Genomic DNA, 24,485 nt, shown 5'->3' on the forward strand with positions numbered 1-24,485 from the left:
CGTGTGTGGGTCGAACCAAATCAGAGGCGTAATCACTTAAGAGCTTAATTCTTCCATTCTCAAAGTTAGCTGAGTAACATCGGTAATGCTAATGAGAGATTGTGGTCTCTGTCATCACGGTAATGACGACACCAAAATATCACTTAGATTTTATAAATTTTATTTAAGATCAACGGAATCGAATTACGAGTGATAATTTATTGAAATATTTTTCTTGCTAATTCCTTGCCATTCTCTACTCTTCTCTTTTTCCTTCTTTGTATTTCTCTCTTTCTCTTTATCTACCTAATCTATCCGTCTATCTCTTTCTCACTTTCTCTGTAATCTCATTTCACTTTTAAGCGATTTAAGCGATCGAATAAAATCGAAATAAGATTTGGATAAACTCGTTAAAAGCTTTAACGACGTGACACGAAAACTTTCGTCGGATTTATTCCATCGTTTAATCACCTCTACGCCAATGTGTTACGGACTGAGATACATAAGGCGGACAAAGATAACCTAATAATCGGCAACTATCTCTCTCGGTCTGTCGTCGAATTTTTTATTATTTTATGTATATATATTTCTTTTTATTTAAAAAAAAAATATATATACATATATATATATATATATATATATATATATATATATAAATAAATAAAAAATCGTCGAGACTGGAATATTGTACAATTTTAAGAGGCGAGATTTCGACGTTGGATTTCGGCGATGGATCATAGAAGAGCAAAAAATAGTATAAAATTAAAAAAGAAAAAAAAGAAAAAAAAAGAAAAAGAAAAAAGAAACACTCTCAATCTATTAATTCTTAACAGAGAGAATACTTAAATTCGTATGAATAAAATATTCGGTTAATAAAAAACCAATGGTCGGCCGCATTTTTGACATTATAAAATTTCATTAAATCAAATTATAAATATAATGACGAAATAAAAACGAAAAATAAAAAGGAAAGAAAAATAGGAAAATAAATAATAATTAATTAAGTACATATATTCTGCCCTTTGAAAATCTTAAATCAACTTTCTTTGAATATTCGATCAAAAACACGTATTCTAAGAGCGAATTTATGTGTGACAAAAAGAGACAGAAATAGGGATGAAAGAAAGAGAGAGAGAGAGAGAGAGAGAGACAGCGAGAGAGAGAGAGAGAGAGAAAGAGAGAGAGAGAGAGAGAGAGAGAAAGACAGAGAGAACGGAAGGGAGCAGGTTGGCTTAGAAGGTACATAGAACGCACCTAACACGAGAACTATATAACTATGACTCGTTCTTGATAGCTACGTAGACAGCTTGGTGGTATATGTCGTACATAGTAGGAAAGGTGTATCATGCATGCGCTCGACGTGCAGGTAAAAGAAACGTCGTCATGGAAACGACCATGGCCATCCTCAATCAATACGCGATGGGGTGTCGGTTCGGTCTGTGACGCAGGCGAAAGGCCCACGTGGTCCTATCGGCCACGTGCGAGGCCTCGAGATTTTACTACACTCATATATACGCTCAACCCTTTTCTATTGCTCTCCGCTCTCTCTCTCTCTCTCTCTGTCTCTCTCTCTCTGTCTCTCTCTCTCCCCTCTTTGCTTCGTCGTTATATTTTTCATCATTTCACCAAAAGGGATGGTTTTATGAATGTTGTGAAAGTGATGGAATTCGATGTATCTTTGTGTAGATATTATTAAAACTCCATTAAATCTCCATAACTTTATATATGTTTAAAATCGTATATATATATATATATATATGTGTGTGTGTGTGTGTGTGTGTGTGTGTGTGTGTGTGTGTATGTATCTTTAGCTTTTATGTATTATTTAAAATATCTATAATATTTATTATATATATATATATATATATATATATATATATATATTAAGTCAGTAATTTCTAATTAACAATTTAATGATCTCTAATATGGCTATATAATATTTGGTAAGTGTCAATTATATAATAAAACTTATATATAAGTATAGACATATTTAGTATATACATATTTAGTAAGTCATTGATTTCTGATAAACAAATTTATAGATCTGCCAAAGTAATATAATTCAATATGAATATTTTAAAATCATTATCATTTTATGGCTGCATGAAATTCGAATGACTCTTTTGCATTTTTTTTTTTTTTTTTGTTTTTTTTTTGTTTTTATAAGTCTTTTACAGGAATTATATTTCTTATGGCAATGATTTTCTCTTTAATCATTTGCTACCATGTTTCAATGGAAATACACATTCACGATGTTGTACCTGTGCATAGATAAAACTGTTGCATTCTGCAACTATACTGGAAAAGAAAAAGAATTACGGGAAAGGATCGGTGAAAGCAGAAGAAATTTCTTAGCAAAGTTTCCCAGGAATGTTGAAGAATTTTCTAGACTCTTCCACGTCCATTCCTTTTTCTACAAAGATATTCCCCATACTTATATTATTACCAATACTACCGTTACTGCTACTATCAACATTATTGCGATACATTTGAAATAATAAATTGAGAAACATGTTAACATGAAAAATTCGTCACGCAAAACTGTATTCAGCGAGAGAGTAAAGGATTACTCATAATTACATTCCAAGAAGAAATATATTAAAGACAATATATAGAACAACATAAAGGATCTTTAATGGGTTGAAATAAGGAGGAAAAAAAAGCAAAAAAAAAAAAAAAAGAAATACAAAAAATACAAGAAATGAAATAAACAAAAAAAAAAAAAAGAAAAGAAAAAGAGAAGAAAAGAAAGAAAAAAGAAAAAAGGGAAGATATATTCGTTTTCGAAATAAATATTTATAATATACGATTTATTATCTAACAACGTGACTCGAAATATCGATTAGATAGGATCGCATGTAAAATAAAGGGAAAATGAAAAGACAAAAATGTCTGTGTCCGTCTCTCTCTCTCTCTCTCTCTCTCTCTCTCTCTCTCTCTCTCTCTCTCTCTCTCTCTCTCTCTCTCTCTCTCTCTCTCTCTCTATGTGTGTGTGTGTGTGTGTGTGTGTGTATTTGTACGCGTTGTTATATCCTGAATTGTGTATTGAATATCTCACAAAGTGATGATTTATTCGAGTGTCAAAGAATCGGATAATAAATGAGGGAGAGAATATATAAGAGTTACTGAGAGAATAGGGTTATTGGAAAAGAACAAAAAAAGGGAGAGGGTCGAGACGATTCCATGCATATTGTAGTATCAAAGTTCTCTCTTTCTCTCGTCATCGAGAGAGAAAGAAAGAAAGAGAGAAAGAGAGAGAGTGAGAGAGAGAGAGAGAGAGAGAGAGAGAGAACCACCTACGTCGAACGCTTTTACAAGACAAGCGATGCGAACGACGTAAGTACGCTTCATGGTGATGGCGATGGCGATGGCGATACCCACGTGCGTTTTACACGTGAAAGAGGGATGAAAAACTGATCGGATTTGCACGGACCAGGTAGATGGGCTTACGTCAACGGCGACCTGATATGCTCCTGTCTCCAAAGAAAAAGATAGAAAGAAAAAAGTCAGGGAAAGAGAGAGGGAGAGAGAGAGGGAAAGAGGGAGCGAGAGAGGGGGGAAAGAGGGAGCGAGAGAGGGGGGAGGGAGGGAGGATAGATCTAACGAGGGAAGAAAGAAGATTCTAAAAGGAAAGAATAAAAAAAAAATAAAACAAAGAGATTTTTTCCTTTTTCTTTTTCTTTCTTTCTTTCATTCTCTCTTTCTTTCTTTCCTTCTTTTTCTTTTATTTTTTTTTCTTCCTTTCTTTTTTCCATTAAATCTCCCTAGCTTTTATTCACTTTCTATCCATTTATTATTATTCTAAACATTTACATTGATCCTCGTATGTATCCCTTTTTATACAAAACAGTTTAATCTTCAAAAAGGTGAGTTGGTATCATTAAATAGTTTTTGGGGTTGAAAAGAGGTCGAAAGGTCGGCAAGGTCCAACGCTGAAACCTGACCTTTTTCGCGAGATCTGATTTCACTCTGAGAGAAAGAAAAAGAGAAAGAGAAAGATAACGATCAATATATCGTGAGATCTAATGGCACCTTCGTCTTTCAAACTATCAGAATGTATTTTTATGTTCGTGATTTCTCTTGCAGTGTGTTACGTCTTATAAATATATACGTGAAACGATATATGTATGTATGTGTACATATTTGTGTACGTGTGTTACTCATAAAAATTGTTCGAATTAATAAAGTTGTAAAAAAGAAAGGAAAAAAAAAAAAAAAAAGAAAAGAAAAAAGAAAGAAAGAAAACAAAAAAGAAAAAAAGAAAAATAGTTTCTGATACTATTTCTCACTCTCGATCGCTTTCACAACCCTATAATCCAGATACTATCCTAATGCATTTGCATTTCTCTTATTAGGTATCTATCTCGATCGGTGTACCAAAAATACTTTGCTAATGTTCAATTATTAAACCGAGCGTCAGAATTTCAAAGTACTTACTCTCCTAGCCAAATTGGTCAATACTCCGACCCATATAAAAATATTGTGTGTTCGGTTGAACACACAAGAGAAACATTTAAAACGTTCCACCTTCGGAGTATATATCGTAACGAATATAAACCTTCTTGCTTATCTCGTAGATAAAGAATATGAAATATGCAACGGGATATAAATTTTGAATCCGGTGCCCTTGATTATATGCATTTTTTGGATTTGATCGATTTTAAATTTTTAAAAAGCAAGCCAAACTCGCGCAATGATTATACGAAAAAAAGAAAGAAAGAAAGAGAGAGAGAGGGGGGGGAGGGGGGAAATTTCATCAATTCGAATTTTTATATCTTTGTTTCTCGAGCTCGTTTTAAACACAAAAATTCCATGTGGACCTGATCATTTATTTTTTTCTCCACAATCGACATGAACTCGTTAAGTTCCTATTTGCGCGTACTTTTATTTTGATCAAGAAAAAAGAAAATAATAATAAAAAAAAAAAGAAAAGAAAAGAAAAAATAAATAAAACCAAAAATAAAAATAATATATATATATATATATATATATATATATATATATGTTTGACTTTTTTTCGATAAGGAATATTAGATAAATAAAAGGAAAGAAAATTGTATCGAGAAACGTGTTAATCGAAGATATTTACCTTTTCTTTTAAATTTATATCTCTATTCTTGTTTAAAGAGAAAGTTCGTCTTGTCTGAATTTTTTACATCGAGTATTTTTTGAAAAAAAAAAAAAAAAAAAAGAAAAAAAAAAAGAAAAAAAAAGAAGAAAAAAAAATCCAAACAAAACAAAAAAAGAAAGAAAAAAGACAAGGAAAAGAAATCTATAACTTATCCTTGATTCGCGATACAACTTGCCCGTTATCACGATTTATCTTTTTGAGATTGAAGAGGAAGAATAAGGAGGAACTGTTCGCGTATCGTAAGTGATCTTTATCTATTTCTATATCGATTGTATCGAACGGCAGCACTAATAAATTAATCTCAATGAACTTCGATCATTTGTTTCTAGAACTTTTTGATAAAAAATAAATTACAAAGAAAAGAAGAAGAAAAAAAACAAACAAACAAACAAAAGGGAAAAAAAGAAAATAATAATAATAATAATAATAATAATAATAATAATAATAATAATAATAATAATAATAATAATAAAGTGAAGAAGATATATATATACATATACATATATCAAAGTTAAAAAGTTTCACCTATCAACAAAGTTGCAAAGTATACGTCGTTGAAAGAAATTCGCCACCTGAAATGATAATTGAAATTCTCTTTCGCGTGTCATTCGTCAGTTCTCCTCATCAACGTTGGTTTCAAGCGTGAAACGAGCCTCGGAGATGGGCGTGTTTCACGTGCGAAACTCCAAGCGACCGCTGCTCCCTTTTTACGGATGCATTAGCACGAAAAGGGGCTATTTTTTTTAAATGTACCTGCGTAATACGTAACAACGCGAAACGTTTTGTACGATTTTCCTTTTCTCTCTCTCTCTCTCTCTCTCTCTCTCTCTCTCTCTCTCTCTCTCTTTCTCGTACACATACATACACACATATACACAAACAAATATACACACTCACTCTTTCTCTTTCTCTTTTTCTTTATTTCTTATTTCTATTTTTCTTCCTTTATTACTAAATTTTCGGATAGGAGATTGCATAAATTTTAATAAACAATTCATGACATTGTAGTACTTCGTCATAATTATCTCAAATTAACGAGAAACGAGAAAGGAATAATCGTAACGCGATTTATTCGTACGATAACACACAATCAAACTTACATATATGTACGTGGACGAATACGTGTAAGCTTGGTACACGATGTACGAAAGAAGCGATCTGAAAGGGGAGGGAGTTATATGAAATTTGTCTTAGCATTAGTTGTGGCTTGCATAACGTTTCCAAAACGTATGACGTCAGCTCTTACAGCGTATATTCCTGAGAAAGATTATCGATGAAACCATTTTCTTTCTCTTTCTCTCTCTCTCTCTCTCTCCCTCTCTCTCTCTCTCTCTCAACTCCTTTCGTTACCTCTATCTATCCACATCTATTTCTCTATATCCCTCCTCTCTCTTTCTCTTACTCTTTCTCTTTCTCTCTAACTGAGGCTCTCAGATGGATCGATGTCGAGACCGCGACGTTGCAGTTTCTTCGTAGAATTTTTATGAAGTCGAACCTTTTTTCGGGCTTTACGATCGAAAATATGCACATCGAGAAACGAGAGAGAGAGAGAGAGAGAGAGAGGGAAAAAGAGAAAATATCTTTCTGTAAATCTATACGATGCATAAGTTTTTCAAGAATATCATCAACAAAACCAAGTTAGTCCGCATATATATATATACATATATATATACATATATATATATATATATATATATATATATATATATGATACTTATTCAATTATTAACGTAATAGCTTTTCGAAATTCGCGAATATTTAAAGGCCCGTCAACGAATCGTTAACATGATCTCGTATGCTACACAGATAACGTCGAGTTTCTGAGGAGGAAAAAAAAAGATTAAGGTAAAAGGAAAAAAAAAGCTTTTAATCTAGTTATTATTTAATACGTTCGAGGATCTTCTGAAATCGGAACCGAGTTCGTTAGACTCCGTAATTTTTTCTCTCTCTCTCTCTCTCTCGTTTTTCCTTTTTTTTCTTTTTTTTTTTTTTTTTTTTTTGAAACTAACGAAATTCGATCCATCGTTTTCACAGATTACTTATGATATTTTAAAAATATTGAAAATGAATTCGTTTAAACACATTTTCAGCCCCACACCTATCTCCATCCCCATTCACCCTTCCCCTTCAAAAAAAAAAAAAAAAAAAAAAAAAAAAAGATACGTACTTATTACACACTATACAGGAGAAGATGAATGATTTCAAATGATCTTTCAATTGTCGTAAAATTGACAACTTGTTTGATGTAGTGAAAACGAAAAGTATATGTTATAAGGATACATATGTTACATGGGAGCCAAGAAGAGAACTTATGCGTTTCTATTGGATATTCATTTGCCTTTCATCTCGTATAAAGCGTATTGTTGCGTTACGAATGTTCCGCATGCCATGAATAAAATGAAGGCAAACATAGTTTTGTATTGTCGACGAACGTGAAGAAAAAAAGAGAAAGAAAAAAGATAGAGAAAGAGAGAGAGAGAGAGAGAGAGAGAGACAGTGGAAAAAAAAAAGAAGAAAAATATCAAACCATTCCTACGTGATTTCGTTCTGGATTCTTTTCCTTGCGTGAGACATCAAATGCACACGACAAAATAAAACAAAAAAGGGAGGAATATAAAATACCGGATATATTTAACAAATTAAAAAGAAAAAAATAAATAAATAAATAAAAATAAAAAATAGAAAAAAGAATAAATAAAATAAAATAAAATGAAATGAAATGAAAAGAAAAAAAGAAAGAAAGGAAGAAAAAAAAAATTACATAATAAATAACAGATATCTCACGATTTTATCCACCGTGAAAAGTAGAAAAGTAATTTATCGCAATTGGCGATACATAAAACTTCCTTTCCTCGAAAACAATAATAATCTTCAATGAGAATTCCGATAAAGTTGTTTCTGTTTCCTCTCTATCTTTCTCTCTCTCTCTCTCTCTCTCTCTCTCCCTCTCTCTCTTTCTCTCTCTCTCATAAAGATTTATGTCATCGAATGATCTAGTAGTCCATTCTCACCGTGTCATGCATTTCTATGAATGAAAAGAGTCAACGTTTAGGTCATACATATTAGAAATTTACATATGTTCGAGGAGGCATATTGTACCTGTGTATTGTGCTATGAGGTCACGGCATTGCGCGAGATAACCATTATTATTATTATTATTATTATTATTATTATTATTATTATTATTATTATTATTATCATTATTATTATTTTTATTATATATTTATATGTCGTTAGTGGACATCATGTAGATCTAGAATTCTTTTCTCTCTCTCTCTCTCTCTCTCTCTCTCTCTCTCTCTCTCTTTATTTATTAAATTTTTTTCCTTATTAAAAATCTTATGATAAAAACGATCATCCCCGATAAGATTGCCCAAACGAGCGAACATAAGAGGCTTAAGAATCCTCAAGCGTGCGCATAAACTTACGCGCGTATAAACGTACGCATGTGCGACTATATATGTGTCTATATATATACATATATATATATATATATATATATATATATATACATGCATAAATACATAAGGGAACATACATGCGCATTTGTATTCCTAAAGAAGTGACTTTCCATAACCGGAAAATGTAAACGTGGAGGAGGATCCATGAAAAAATATTTTTCGATCGATCTTCTTCTAAGACCGGATGTCATTCGATCTTAAGCTCAACGGAAATCTCTCATCTCGCTTAACTTGATAAGATTATAAAAGTATGTATATATGTATCTATATATGCGTCTTGTATACGTGTCATATGTGTGAAGAATTAAAAAGAAAGAAAAAAGAAAGAAAAAAGAAAAAAAAAATGGAAAAAAAGAAGGAAGAAAACGAAGATAGATCGATGATTACGATCTCGTTCTGTAGAAAAAAGAAAAAAAAAAAAAATATGTATAAAGCGACAAAATGTCACAAACGTTATTTACCACATTTTTCATTATCTTTTAAACGTTGAAAGAGGGGAAAAAAAAAGAAAGGGGGGGGGGAAAGAAACAAAAGGTAAAATTTACCTGCAAGTTTCTTCGCAATTATCTACTTTTCTTCGTATTTGTCACTCCTATCTAATGTTCTATCTATTGTTTCAATAATTTTACGCACATGCAATCGTTGAAATTTACTGCGTAAATCGTACATCTCGAAATGTTTATAACGAAGGAAAAATCATTCTTCTGCAATACCGGTGCAGTTTTATGCGTACGAGACATCACCGGCAGATGGCAGTATCTCATAGAACGTGTTCAACATTGCATATTATTTGTTTTTGTTTTCTCTTTACTTCTCTTAATGATTATAAAAGAACTTCAGTGTTTTTCCGCAATTAGTATGAATATTAAGAGCTTAGAGAACATTGATGCATTCTATTCAATAAGATGACACATGTTTCTGTAATAAAATATCTATAAAAGAATCTATTGGAAGTATAATACATAAACATTCATATTCTCCTTATTATATGAATGTACTTTTAATAAATATAAAATAGATTATTAAATTAATTGATAGATTAGAATAGATGCTACTAGTGAATATTCTTGATTTAGATTTTATAAAGAATTCCAATATAAAAAGGTTATAATAATTGAAATTAAAATGTATTAGATCTATATGGTTTATATGATCTCCATTGTAGACAATAATATTTCTTACACATGTTAGTTAATAATTTTCTAGATAGTACCAATGAAATATAGCATTCCTTAAACCATATCCAATGAATATAATATAATAAGAAGTTGAATTCATTCCATGCATCATAAAGCATTAAGAATTATTTAAGAAAGCAATTGCAATCAAAGCGACATTCCAAAGCACATCAGTTCTATGTATGAAAACTTTAAATAAATAAATTCAATTTTATATGATAACTTTTAAATATATCCTTTATAAAATCTATATATTATCATGAAACATTTCTATAAGATTCATTATAACTTTTGTGTAGTATTATCACCTTAACATAATAATCATATATTAATTCATAAACCTGAAATATGTGAGTAAGAACATACTAAAACATAAAGGAAATTCAAAAGATTTAAATGATCTTGAAATGTAACGTTAAGAAGAGACAACCCTATCATTCGAATATCCACGAAACAGGCGATTCTCTGTTTGCTTGTAATTCGAAATTCACGAGATCAATATATCTCGTTCGACGAACACACAGTACACAGAAGGCACACACGTCTTTGCTCAACTCATTCGACCTTCGTTAAGCGTAAGCTCGCATACGAGGGACGGTGTTAAGTGCTCGGCCAAGATGCATCGCGACGAGCTAATCTCTCTCTCTCTCTCTGACTCTCTCTCTCTCTCTCTCTCTTTCTTTCTTTCTTTCTTTTTTCTCTCTCACTCTCCATTATACATATACACACACACGCACACACACATATATACACATCACAAAACCAGATACACCCAACGTTCTTACTCCCTCTTTCTCTCTCTCTCTTTCTCTCTCTCTCTCTTTCTCTCTTTCTTTCACTCTTCTTTTTCTCCCTGTCTCAACCGAAAATCGCACGGTAGCAACGTGCATGTGTATACGTGCGTGAAGGCCATGTCCCCCCTAACAGACTGTATAACTCCTGACGAATGACTTTTTGAAAAGGGTAAACAGGCGAGGAGGAAACGACGTTACTCACAGTTTGTCACCGGCGGGTCCTCGGCTTCCGGACGATTCCCCCTTCACACCGCTAATTATTTGACTTCGCGCAGCAACATTATTGTGTCGTACGGGGAAAAAAAAGGACCGAGAGCGAGTTTGATCAAAACCACAATTTTCGTGACGTCATCGGCTCTCGGGCATGCGCAAAACGATATCGGTGATTTTCCATCGAACCGCGAAAACACGTGCAACGAGTCGACGCCACTTTTTCTTCTTTTTCGCCGTTGCCTTTCTTTTCTTATTTTTCTTCTTCTTTTTTTTCTTCGTCGTCGTCGTCGTTGTCGTCGTCGTCGTCTTCTTCTTCTTCTTCTTCTTCTCCACTTTCTGCTCTCACTCTCTCTTTCTCGCTCTCATTCGCGCTCTCTCTCTCTCTCTCTCTCTCTCTCTCTCTCTCTCTCTCTCTCGCTTACACACGTTCGTTCGTTCTTTCTCTCTTTCTCTCTCTCTCTCTCTCTCTCTCTCTCTCTCTCTCGCACTCTTTGATTTTCCTTCAACCGATGTGCGCGCCTACATCGCTAAGAAACGCGTAACATTATCGCGTCGAAGCGGTTTGGTCTTCTACAGATTCCAACTGCGATTCGCGAAACCGACCAAGACTGCCGACATCTATCCATCCACTCCCACTTGTTAAGTGACGTACACTGACGTCATCGATAGTTTACCTTGAAGCATGACATTGAGTCACAGGTTAGACAATCGCTTAACCCAAAATTCTCTTGGAGCTATTTAAACGGTAACTTATCACTTCGACGTTCGATCACGTAATGAGGAATATATGAAAAGAAATATATATATATATATACATGTCCTTTCTCTTTCAATTTTAATGTCCTTCATGACTCAATACAAAGCTGTTTACGCGAAGCGTGCCGGAAGACTGACTGATCTTTTTTCGCGATATCTCGCCATATTGTTAGGCGAACGATGATTGGCTGAGAGAAACCGTCTACGTATAAAGTAATCCCGTAATGTTTGTAAACAAGTTATTATCGTACGATTATTGGATCATTGTATATCCATTAAAATTGTTTGATCATTGATATTCAATATCAATCGTCGTATCTTTTTTTTTTATTATTTTATGCAAACGAAGAAGGTTAATGAGTTAATAGTCAATAACGTTGCAACTAAATGCACGAATTTTATTGGTTCGATATTTTTGTCCAATCGTCTGTGTCCTATTCAAAACAATATGGCGTATTTTTCCAGACGTCGAACTGTCATCATTCTACGTTTAAATTTGTAACATTAAATTAAAAGTTATATTCAACCTGTAAAATGATGAAATTGTTAGTTAATATACCAGCTTATATATCGGATAAATTTAAAAGGTAAAATTATGTCGTTGTTATGTAATAATATATAAGAATTAGATACAATTTTCATATATACAGATACAAACACAGTATTATACATTGTTGCAAGTTAATCTATATGATAGATCTATATAATGTAAATACCTATAAAATGACTCATTGTTTGTTTCTAATGAATATTTTTATCTATATGCGTGATAACTTTAACAGAATTTTACGTTCATTTTTATTTCATCGTAATAACCTCTTTTTTTCAAATAAAAGCGAATATACTATCAAAGATCTATTGAGCTATGATAAGAATAGCTCGACAGAACAAAAATTATATTAATATTCAAATATTAATAAAACGATAATAACATTACAATTATTCTTTAAAATTTTTTTAACACTATTTGTTCTAAGATAAATTTTTAGTTTGGTAAAGCTAATCAATTATTTTAAGCAAATTGAAATAAAAATCTTAAGTAAAAGGGATAATAAGATCTTAACTGTTCACACAGTACAATATAAAGACAATCCTTTAAATTTGTAAATTATCTTCTTTTATTAATATTATCTATATAAAGCTTACAATGCTTATATAATATTGAACGATAATATTAAAAATAATTGTTAATTAACAAGAGATTCATTGAATAGGATTAACGTGTATCAGTCTTAAACTTTATAAGAGGAATGATACGTTATATAAAGTAGCTATTGGAGATTTTTATTTCTGTGGAGTGTTTGCCGTTTGGGTAGTACCTTTTTGGGTTGTAATTTCCTCACGATTATTACTTCCCTCTATAATTTCCTTTTCACCGTTTTTACTTTTTATCGTCGGTTTATTGATAAATTCAATTTTAATTTTTTCGTCATTTTTTTTTTCCAGATTCTCTTTTATAGGTGCTGTGATGGTCAATATTCCATCGGTCGATATATATGAGGAAACTTTATCGGCATCTACTTGATCAGGAAGCAAATATCTACGGACGAATTGTCTCGAAATGAAACCATGTTCGTCCCTCCTTTCTTCGTGTTTACCCTCGACAACGAGGTATCTATTAACGACCTTTACACTGATCTCTTCGGGTTTGAATTGATGTACATCTAGTATGACCTTGAAGGTATGCTTATCCATGTTAATGGTCGAGATACCACCATGGTCATTCAATTTAAAGAGATTAGCCCACGGTCGGTAATACAGATCTGAAATAGCCCTATCAGGAAGAGGGAATGGATAAAATCTGTCCATTATTCGAAGCTCTTCAGGATACAAGCCTAATCCAAAATTCTGATCCATCAGCTTATAAGGCCGATCTAAATCTGTCCACCAAGCAGAGAATATTAATGGTAGTAAAGGCGTCATAATTATTCTTTTATTTTTTCTCCTTCTTCTTCTTCTTGTTTTTATACAATTTACTTCAAAGTAATGATTACTTCGTTTATCTTGTAAACTCTCACACGTTTGATATTTTTTTTTTTTAAATAAAAAGAAATGTCGCAGTAAGTTTTCTCCCGCTTTTCTTTGCACGTCTCTCTCGTATGCTTTGCTGCAACTGAATAAAAGTTCCATCCACGCCTGTATTTATGTGCAACTGTTTCTATCGGTAGAGGGGATAAGAAGATTTCCAGAAATGCCAAAACGCCACGTAAGGAATTTAAAAACTCAGTTATATGTGTGCTCTTCTTATCAAGGACAACGCACCAAGAAATTAGTATATCAATCGACGTTGCGTGTGTTTTTGTTTATATTTATTCTTCTTATTTTAATTTCTATTCTCTTAGTTCTTCGATCGTTCCTTTTGTTTTTTTTTTTTTTTTTTTTGTTCTATATGTCATTAGTTTATAATTGCTCACGTATGTCAAGTACGAAACATTTGTAAGTTTAAAATTGATAAGAAAAATGAAGGACAAATAAAATAGTATTTAAAATATAAAGACTGAAAAAAGATCTTTTGATTTATCGATTTGAAAATTCGTTTATTTATTAATTTCGAATAACTTTGTTAAAAATTGAAGTTGAAAATTGTAATAATATTTTATCGACCGTGCAAAGGCTCAATGATAGAAACATTTCGTACTAGTCTTTAATTAAAATTAATACGATACATATATATATATATATATATATATATATATATATATATATATATAAAATTGTGTATATATATATATACAATTTTTGTATTATATATATACAATTTTTTTTTGTACTTTAACTGAGAGATAAACAAAGAAATAAGTCGTACCGTATACGTATTTATGCATCTGTTTAAATTTCTTTTATAGTACAGTAACGTTGACTCACGCTTAGGATGACGAAATTTATGCTATTTTTAAAAAGAAGAGTCACGTATTTACAATATTACGTGTAATAACATTTGCTCGAATTTTACAAAAGTCTAATTCATTATTTTTTATTTCTTATTTTATTTTTTTGTTTTTGTTTTTTTTTTTTTTTTCTGTTGAATATAAACGAAATTTCAAAAATGTATTGTAACGCGTAATAAGAAGACTATTTTCCTTAAAAGCGAAAAAAAAGAAAACAATAGAGTTATATTAAGTATCAATAATAAGTAGAAACAAAAAAAATATTCATATCAAAAAAGAAAGAAAGAAAAAAGGAAAAAAAAGAAAAATTATGTAGAAACATAATGCGAAAATGTTTCATTTTTTTAATGGATAAGGTCAAACATGCGTATACAGTAGTGCATGTCGAAAATATTCGTTATATATAAATTTTGTTGAAGAGAACTTTGTTAAAGAACATTGTATTACGGAAAGATCGAGAGAGATCGAGAGAGAGATAGAGAGAGAGAGAGAGAAAGAAAGGGAAGAGATAACGGTCAATGTACTCGAGCTTCGAGACATAACACAACGACGATGCATACGTCGGCGCATTGAAAATTACACCTCGCAAAACATATCACAAACGTTTCCGTCTAGTTAACGTCTATAATCAATTTTCAAACGATTTCTACACGTTTGTTTATGTTAAACGAAAAGAACGAAAATCATTATGTGTCCATTCAAAATAGTCTTTCATTTTCGTGAGAATTATATATTATATATATATATATATATATATATATATATATATATATATATATATTATATTTTCGAAATAAATAAATAAAAGGGAAAAAAAAAGGTTTGCAAAATTCGTAAGAAAATATCTACGAAAAAACTATTTCCGTATGTAAATCATATGTTTAGTTAATTATAAATATACGTTGCGTCATTTTTCTTTTTTTTTTTATTCACTTCTATTACGTCGATAATAAATTGATAACAAACATTGCCTATACATGTGGCTTATCTAATCAAAAACAAGAATATTGGAATGTTTTCATGAGAAATATTCCTTCTCCATAAATTGGGTTTATTATTTCTGACAAGAAATTGCACCGTTTTTTTTTTTCTTTTTTTTTCTTTTTTCTTTTTTTTGGCTATATCTCATATCCTAATAAATGAATTAAGTGAGTTATAAATGAATTAAGTGAGTTATAAAAGAAGTATTTCTTAAAATGGAATGAATAAAGTCATGAATTCGTTGAAAAATAAATCTATGTATGCGTGCATAGATATATTGCTATGCAAGTCTCTGAGAATAACCACGGCCGATGCACTTAGGCGTTGTTGACTTGGCATTCTATTTAAAAATTTGAAACACGTTGTTATTAATGTAATGATACGTAATCTGTAAATTATATTATTTTTGCAATCGTTACTATTTGTTTTTTGATATAACAAATAACAATTAACATTTCAAAAAAGTGCATCTATAGAATATGATGAAATATCTGATAAAATATTTGATAAAATTGCATTAGAAAAAAGAAAAAAAAAATCAACATACATTATTATAAACAAAAAAGTTTTATTACATTTATTATTTATTAAACAAACAAATCCGTTCGAATTGACGTATATCAAAAAGATAGAAAAAAAAAAGATTTTGGATGTGTTCTAGAATTTCCATAAAATGAAACCATCAATAGTATTGTCTCGAAATTTCGATGAAAGACTCGAATGCATCCCTCCTTACACGTCGCTTCACCTGGTACAGATATAAAAGCACGTCACGGAGATCTGTCGACTCAGTAAACGTGCAACTAACAACGAGTGAATACTCTAATAGAAGAAAAATATCATTGAGACAGTGATTACATCAGATTTCAATTAAACGTGAAACATAATAGAAACGTTTTGAAAAAAAATAATAAAGGTGCATTAATGAGATCGAAAATGTCGCTAATCCCAAAATTGTTTTCTCATTGGTGGGAAACATTGGAGCAACCACATAGATTGTATGATCAACGTTTTGGCATGGGAATTCATCCGGAACAATTTTTTGGATCATCCATGTTAGACAAATTGGAAGGTAGAAGATTTTCACCATTCTCAGCGTCCTCGGCATTTTATAAATATTATCGACCATGGGCTGATCTTATTCGCGACGAGGATAACAGTGGTTGGTCTGTTGTTAAAAATGATAAGGATAAGTTTCACGTAGCTTTGGACGTTCAACAATTCAAGCCTGAGGAAGTTAACGTCAAGATCGTTAATAATTACATCGTTGTCGAAGGTAAGGATCAAATGATTTAATCAACTTGCTGATGAAATCTAAATTGGATTGGCGGATGAATATTTTCTGCTATCTCTTTTTTTTTATTCTATTTTATTTTAAATTGGTTTTTTTTCTTTTTCTTTTTTTTTTCTTTTTTTTTTTTAACAGGCAAACACGAAGAACAACAGGACGATCACGGTGTCATATCCAGACACTTCGTCAGAAAATATTTGGTACCTGACCAATGTGATCCTGAGAAAGCAACAAGTTCTTTATCTTCCGACGGTATCCTGACAATAACAGCACCTAGAAAACCAGAAGCTATTGAAGAAAAGAAAGAACGAGTTGTTAAGATCGAACATACAGGGAAACCAGCGTTAGAAAACGATGATAAGAAGATGACTACTTCGCAACAATAAAAAAAAAAAAAAAATAAAATCCTATTCATTCTACGTTCTTCTTCGTTCATCTTTTCATTGTATTCTGTTATTATTTTTTATTATCTCTTACAATGATCCATTTGTTATAATATATTGTAATATATATTAATAGAATATTTTTAATTTGTTATCCATTCAATATCGTCTTGCTACGTAAGATATCCTTGCATTCACCAATTATCCAAATAATTTTAATTTTTATCTAATAATTTGAAGTATGTTAAATCAACATAATTGTTCTGAAATCACACGGAAGACACGTAAACATATAATCATGAAGCTCCGTGACTCATGAAATAAGAAAGATAGAAATTGCTGATAATTACAATTGATTATGATTCAATCGTAATAGAAAAGATAATAAATTTTTTGCTAGAAGATGTTTCAATTTAAAACTTATGTTTGACTTTGAAATCATGGATTATGTAATCAACTGTTCATATACTTTTTATATAACTTTTCTGTAAAAGAACTTCTCTGTAAAAGTTTTATATAACTCTGTAAAAAGTATATTAGCGATATTTCCTTCCGAATTAAGTAAATATGCACTATAATGCTTTTAAATATTAATTATTTCACGACCATTAGATGATAAATAGAAAATCGCGGTTTTATTTTTATACAAATAAAAAAACTTAAAGTAATATTATTATTTTCCAATATTATATTAATGGATAAATATTTTGTATAATAAATATGTATATATATTTAAAATAAAAGCTTCGTATAAAAGTTTTTATGTATTTATAAATAAAAAACAAAATCACAGTGACGGACATAAGTATTCGCATAGTACAGTATACATTTCCATATTTCTACTGTACAAATATTTAAGTTTCCAATTATATATACATGTAGTAGTTGAATATATATAATACATACATACATACATACATGCATACATACATGCATACATACATACATACATACATACATACATACATACACACACATATGTGTGTGTGTATATTTTTTAAACAAAGTTTTATTAACAAAATTTTACATATATTTAAACACTTAAAAATACATGCATATTAATTTTACTTTTTTTATTTTTTATGTACATAAATATATATATATATAAATATATATAACTTTTGTTGATTAAATTAACTCGCACTATTTTTAGTCATTGGCAAGAATAAAATCACGAGAAGAATGCATAAATTGTTCTATTTTGCTCTACAATCGTCATGGTTTACGTTCGGATCTCGTTTGACCGCCAAATTCATATATATTTATGTTCTGTACTAAATCTTGTTTTCATTCAACGGACGCGAATGTCTTCTAAAGGTCAATGAAAATTGAAAATAAATTTATTTATTATTTAACTTCGTCATTTTCATAGCCATATATATTTTTTCGAAATATTCTTTCATACAAATAGACGAAAATATTGTACTATTGAATTTATCTGTATAAAGAAATAAATTCGTTAATTATGCTCAATTGAAATCAAATTTATTATATAAAATTATCAAAAATATTTTGGTAATTATATTAAAAATATTTTCAAGGAAAAGAGGGAATACGATGATTAACAAGATATTTCGAATTATACGATAATATGTTTGTATTTATTAAATTATAAAAAAAAAAAGAAAAGATAGCTTATTATATATTTTTAAGTACGAAAAAGTATATAATGAAAACACGCATATTTGTTTGTCGTTTTTCAATTATACATATAAATAAATATTCGATCAATGGTTGCTAATATTAATAATATTTAAAATTAACAATTTAAGAGAATCGTATAATGTATTATTCTAATACTAATAATAATGAGGAACTATTAATGCGAAAAAGAAAGAGTACGATTAAAAAAAAATAGAAATAAAACTTGAAGATTAGTTCAATGTTGTCTCGTTTCTTTTTTTTTTTTTTTTAAAAAAAAAAGAAGAAGAAACATTTTTCGTCTTATTTCTTTTCTTCCTCGTTGGTTTCTTGTTGTTGTTGTTGTTCTTGTCTTTCTGGTTGTTTCTGAGATTTAGTCTGCATAGCAGGTCTTCCAGTATGTTCGATCTTAATCGTTCTCTCGTTCTCAATTTTGGGTACTTCCTTTCTCGGTGCAATAATCGTCAGTACACCATCGGAAGATAATTTCGATGTAACCTGATCGATATCACACTGTTCAGGTATTATATATTTACGAACAAATTGTCTTGAGATCCATCCATGTTCGTCACGTTTCTCCTCGTGTTTAGCCGTAACAACGACAAATTTATCAGTAACCTTAACGTCGAGTTCGTTCGGTTGAAATTGTTGAACGTCCAGGACAACTTGAAACTTGTCCTTATCAGCGTTAACAGTCGAGGTACCGCTATCCTTTTGACGAATTAATTCAGCCCATGGACGATAATAACTCATTGGAAATCTTTCCCTTTGTCTTAGGATATCCATTCTGTTTGGAATAGTCAAAAGTTGTTCGGGATTCAATCCCAAGCCAAAGTTTTGATCCATCAGATGATGTGGTCTTTCCAAATCCTCCCACCAGTCGGAGAAAATAAGTGGTAGCAGAGACATTTTCTTTTTTAAATATTTCTTCTTACTTCTTCTTTGTCGAACAAAGAATAATAATTTCTTTTTCTTCTTCTTCTTTCTTTTTTATTTTATATGATCGTCTTGTTATACTCTCTTAGAGTTCGCTTTTAGAAATTCGTTTATACCCTTACTCGTTGCTTGTTCGGCTAAGACTGACAGTTGTCGGCACCGACCCGGCCTTTTATTGATCGCCCGATCTCTGAGCCGAACATTCACGAAGTATCTAGAAACGATAGCGCCGGCGCGTTTTCATTGATACTTCTGCCAATAGAATGTTCTCCGCTTTCCATTTTTCGGTATTTTATTCGATATATCATCTAATTAGATCGAATTGTTAATTTTATGATAAATCATTCGAAATGATTCATATTTTTTATTTTTAGAAAATATCTCTCTTATTCTGGAACTTTCGATCCTCTTTAAAATACCAACGATTAGTTGATTCTCGATGTTTCCTTCGAAGAAGATCGATATAAATTTACAATCTGTCCAATGAAATTTCAATGGTTTTTCGTTATATTTATTTCTTTTACTTTTCTAAGATAATTCTCGATATCGTTAGATTTTCGATAGTTATCGAATAAAGAATCTATACTCGCAAAAATATTTCAAATATTCGCTTATATTTCTCACACTTTGTTTCACATTTTCGATCTAATTTTTTCTTTTCTTTTTTTTTCTTTTTAATCGACAAAATTATTATTTACATATTTAATTTGTATTTTTACATTATATATCGAACGACAGACAGAAAATACGAATGTATAATTTAAATCGATGACATTGCAACTAAAACGATCATAAATCAATACAATTTGATTTTGTATAATTTTTTTTTCTTTTTCCTTTTCTTTTTCTTTTTTTTCTTTTTATATTGGAAGTCCCTTGAAATAAGATTAACTGTTTTTATGGATCGATTGTTAAAATATAAAAAGACTTATTCGTCTTTTTACATTCATAATATACGTCGTGATTAGTTTGATTATTATAAGTAATTAAATATTTCTCAAATGAAAAGAAACCATAAAAATTATGTCGTGAAAGACGTTCAAGACGATAGTTTTCTTTTTACAAAGTTTACCTTCGAGGTCTGTCACCTCGTAATCCAATGTTTGCCGCTTTCATCGATTTTCTATTAAATCCTTTTGTGTTTTCCATATTTGCAAATGACCATAATCCAATAACTTACATATTATTTTTCATTTTTATCTTAAGTTGTTTAAATAGTAAAAAAGCAAAAAAGGAACTTTCGCAATTTTATTTCTTTTCGATAAAATTCCATTCAACAGATAAATAAATAATCAACAATATTATTTATTTATTTATTCTTTTCTTTCCTTGGACATGTTCTTTCGAAAAGTTATTCACTAATGGTACGACAAAGAAGACCCTTTCTATCGATTAATCTCCGAACAAACCGGTTTTGCAAAGATAAGGTCACTCTTCGATATTATTCTTTTTTTTTATTTTTTTTTATTTTTTTTTTATGATAATAAATTCCATTAAAAAAATAAAATAAATAATTCATTTATTACAATTATAATAACATTTTTATTCCAATTATAAATTTTGTCATTACGAATGAATGACATTTTTTGTGATGATCGTTTATTAGATAAATTTGGCATTGATTCAATTAATATTCTCGTATATTTTCGTCTTTTAAATACATATTCAAAAATATTTAATTATAGCATACAAATCATTTATTATCATTAATCCATATAAATTCATTCATCTTCCTTCCTGTGCCTAGCTATCCTCAAAAAAAATGTCGATGAGTCATACATTTTGAAATCAAGATTTAAAGATAGAATAGATACGTACTCATGTATCTCGAATATTCCGAATGATATCATAATTTTATCGAACAGATGTGCGCGTCCATTTGAAATTCGCGCTCTTTCTAGCAAATTCGATTCGAGAGAGTTCTCTGCGTTTCTAGAATGCGCTTTTTAACTCGCTTGCTATTGGTCGAATTATCTGCCCCACCTTCGAACCGGCTTTTAGAGATAAACAAATATATATGTGTATGTTGCGTGTTCGTGTGTGTGTGTACACATGTATAAATTATCGTTCCTCGTTGAATTATTTAAATGAACAAAAGTTGGAATAATATATCTGGATTATTATACGGATTTAAAATGATTAAAGGTCAATAAAAAATATTTATCGATAGTTTATTAAAAAGTCAACGTTTAACAAATCGATTAGTTTTGAAATTAAAGAAGAGGACCAGAAGGAAAATAAATTGTTCGAACATTTCTTGAATAATATTAATAATAGAAAAAGAATAGAAAAAAAAGAAAAAAAAAAAAAAATAAAATAAAATAATAATAAAAAGAAAAAAAAAAAAAAACACTATGTCTTTGTTGCCAATATTATTTTCAAATTGGTGGGAGAATTTGGATCGTCCTCATCGTATTTTTCATCAACATTTTGGCTTATCTCTTAATCCTGAAGATTTGCCATCTTCATCGATCCCATACGATACAAATACGAATCTTTTAATATATAGACCTCGACGTTATTTACAACATCGTCATCATCTATACGAAAGAGGTGTGACACGTAAAACATCTGGTAGGTCGACCGTAGAAGCTGATAAAAACAGGTTTCAAGTAACTTTGGATGTTCAACAATTTGCACCGGATGAGTTGACTGTAAAGGTGATAGGAAAAAATGTTATGGTCGAAGGTAAGCACGAAGAGAAACAGGACGAACATGGTTTAATATCTAGACAATTTCTCAGAAAGTATATCATTCCTGAGCAATGCGATATAGATCAATTATATTCTACACTGTCTTCTGATGGAATTCTTACTATCATTGTTCCTAAGAAGATATTGGCATTAGAAGAGAAAGAAAGGATCATAAAGATACAGAATACAGGACAGCCTGCATTGAAAGATAATGTGACAAAGTATGATGAAACTGAAAAGGAAAAAGATTTGCAAAATCAAAAGAGTCCAATACAACAGAGAGAGCAAGATAAAACTGTCAAAGCTGCTTAAAAAATTATCTAAAATAGTTTTTTAATCTCTTTACTCATTTTATTATATGTTAAATGTATTATTTGAACTTTTACTATTAAATAAAACTTTATAATTTATGAAATATGTAAACATTTTATATAATAAAAGTAAGAAACTTTTTTTTTTTTTTTCTTTTTTTACAAATCTGATTCTATTTTGATTAACACTTTTTTTCTCTATCACTTTTTCCCAATTAAATAAATTCATTTACAATTTTATTTTGATACTTTGCTCGATATTGAAACATTGTTCATTCAGCGTGTAATTATGTATAAAAGGAATATTTAAAAATTATTATTTTCTATAATAATACATACACATATGTCATTTGTTATAAATATAAACTATAAATATATTTTCTTTATGGACGGAAATTTGTACATTAAATATACAAAGTATATAAAACATACAAATAATATGTATATATATATATATATATAAGATCACAGTAAAGTCACTTAATACAATTATATGTAAGTTTATAAAAATCGTTTAAAATATAAAAGTGACGATACATTTTTATACTAAATATTTGGACGGATTAAAAGAGTTACGATACATTTTTATATTACATTATTAGATGGATTAAATGAGCAAAATACATTTCTATGTAATTAGATTTAAAATACTTCTAAATATTTATATGTATTTAACTTTAATCTCTAATAATTACTTTGTTGTACTTTCAAATTGGTATCTTTGCGCTGTCATACTTAGGAATAAAAATCTACATAATATTTTTCGCACGACACGTATAAAAACATTTCAATTATATTGTTCTATAAAAAAGATTTGATTAAAATTACAGATTAATGAATGAAATTTTATATATAAAATGAGCATATTATATTAGCCAAATTAAAAGCATTGAGATTTAAATATCTAAAAGTCAATGATCTATGAAGATAATATTGTTATGTTGCAAAATATCCTGCAATACTAAATGATATAGCTAGCAATAAGATAGAAATATTGTAATTATTAGCATTATTGCATCTGTTATCAAAATAACAAAAGCACCATGTTACCTCATCATAATAATCTCTATGGATATCTAATTGATGTATACTATTGTTTACATAATGTCCTAAACGAAGATCTTTTGCAGCAGGACGACATCCTTCATAATGATCTGCTGGCATATCTGTTCTAAAACTACGTACAGAACTCAAGCATTCTCTTGTAATGATAGTTTCAGCTGCCAAAATGAATTCATATTAAAATCTTGTATATTAAAAATACACAGGGCATATTTTTAATGATAGATAATTGAAAGGATTCAAAAGCATTACCCCCTTTTCTCTCAATTATTTTCACACATTTGTCATCATATTCAGGACAAGATTCTCCCCAATACCATAACCAATTTAATGGAGTGCCACACCCAGGATGATTACTATTACATCTATAACATAAAAGGCTTTCCCCTGCAATGAAAATATTATTCATTGCATAAAGTTTAATAAATATATAATATAATTTACACGATATAAATATATAATATAATTTACATTTATAAATTACAAATAATTTATAAGACCACACCTTACCTTCTTTAATTATCAAATATAATAGAAAAATAGAGAATACAATTTTCTTTTCCATATTTAAAAGTAATAGCATTAATTGTCACTAATAACAAATATGAATAATATTCTTTTAAATATTATTTTTATTTCCAATAATCTTATGAATAATAAAAACAATATATATATGTATATATATATATATATATATATGAGTTTCTTTCAAACATCAAATATACAATATTAACGTGCACGTATACAAGTAATTAATTTCGAATACGAACAGCAGATGGCACGAATG

At 29.9% G+C, this 24,485-nt stretch overlaps 6 protein-coding genes across 7 annotated transcripts in view; 2 read left to right on the forward strand and 4 right to left on the reverse strand.

Annotated features, from left to right (window-relative positions):
- Nucleotides 1-11,096, reverse strand: part of LOC124430793 (myocyte-specific enhancer factor 2) — a 61,253-nt gene extending 50,157 nt beyond the window's left edge. For both annotated transcript variants that reach the window (XM_046977840.1, XM_046977838.1), the window contains exon 1: nt 10,746-11,096. The gene's annotated coding sequence lies outside the window, so the exon portion shown is untranslated. The remainder of the gene's footprint in view (nt 1-10,745) is intronic.
- A 1,510-nt stretch (nt 11,097-12,606) lies between these two features.
- LOC124430794 (protein lethal(2)essential for life-like) lies at nt 12,607-13,883 on the reverse strand. Its single transcript, XM_046977845.1, has one exon. It carries the CDS (start codon nt 13,640-13,642, stop codon nt 12,797-12,799), a length of 846 nt encoding a protein of 281 aa, XP_046833801.1. The 5' UTR covers nt 13,643-13,883; the 3' UTR covers nt 12,607-12,796.
- A 1,407-nt stretch (nt 13,884-15,290) lies between these two features.
- Nucleotides 15,291-17,188, forward strand: LOC124430795 (protein lethal(2)essential for life-like). Its single transcript, XM_046977846.1, has 2 exons — nt 15,291-16,657; nt 16,808-17,188. Exons 1-2 carry the CDS (start codon nt 16,306-16,308, stop codon nt 17,056-17,058), a joined length of 603 nt encoding a protein of 200 aa, XP_046833802.1. The 5' UTR covers nt 15,291-16,305; the 3' UTR covers nt 17,059-17,188.
- A 1,446-nt stretch (nt 17,189-18,634) lies between these two features.
- LOC124430796 (protein lethal(2)essential for life-like) lies at nt 18,635-19,788 on the reverse strand. The gene has a single exon (XM_046977847.1). It carries the CDS (start codon nt 19,603-19,605, stop codon nt 19,000-19,002), a length of 606 nt encoding a protein of 201 aa, XP_046833803.1. The 5' UTR covers nt 19,606-19,788; the 3' UTR covers nt 18,635-18,999.
- A 1,668-nt stretch (nt 19,789-21,456) lies between these two features.
- Nucleotides 21,457-22,748, forward strand: LOC124430572 (protein lethal(2)essential for life-like). Its single transcript, XM_046977351.1, has one exon. The coding sequence runs from the start codon at nt 21,987-21,989 to the stop codon at nt 22,635-22,637; it is 651 nt and encodes a 216-aa protein (XP_046833307.1). The 5' UTR covers nt 21,457-21,986; the 3' UTR covers nt 22,638-22,748.
- Nucleotides 22,749-23,088: 340 nt separating this feature from the next.
- LOC124430573 lies at nt 23,089-24,264 on the reverse strand. Its single transcript, XM_046977352.1, has 3 exons — nt 24,209-24,264; nt 23,951-24,085; nt 23,089-23,856 (listed from the first exon to the last, which is right to left on the reverse strand). Exons 1-3 carry the CDS (start codon nt 24,261-24,263, stop codon nt 23,573-23,575), a joined length of 474 nt encoding a protein of 157 aa, XP_046833308.1. The 5' UTR covers nt 24,264; the 3' UTR covers nt 23,089-23,572.
- Between the last annotated feature and the right edge of the window lie 221 nt (nt 24,265-24,485).

Source organism: Vespa crabro, chromosome 19 (genome assembly GCF_910589235.1).
Source record: "Vespa crabro chromosome 19, iyVesCrab1.2, whole genome shotgun sequence".
Classification (NCBI taxonomy): domain Eukaryota; kingdom Metazoa; phylum Arthropoda; class Insecta; order Hymenoptera; family Vespidae; genus Vespa; species Vespa crabro.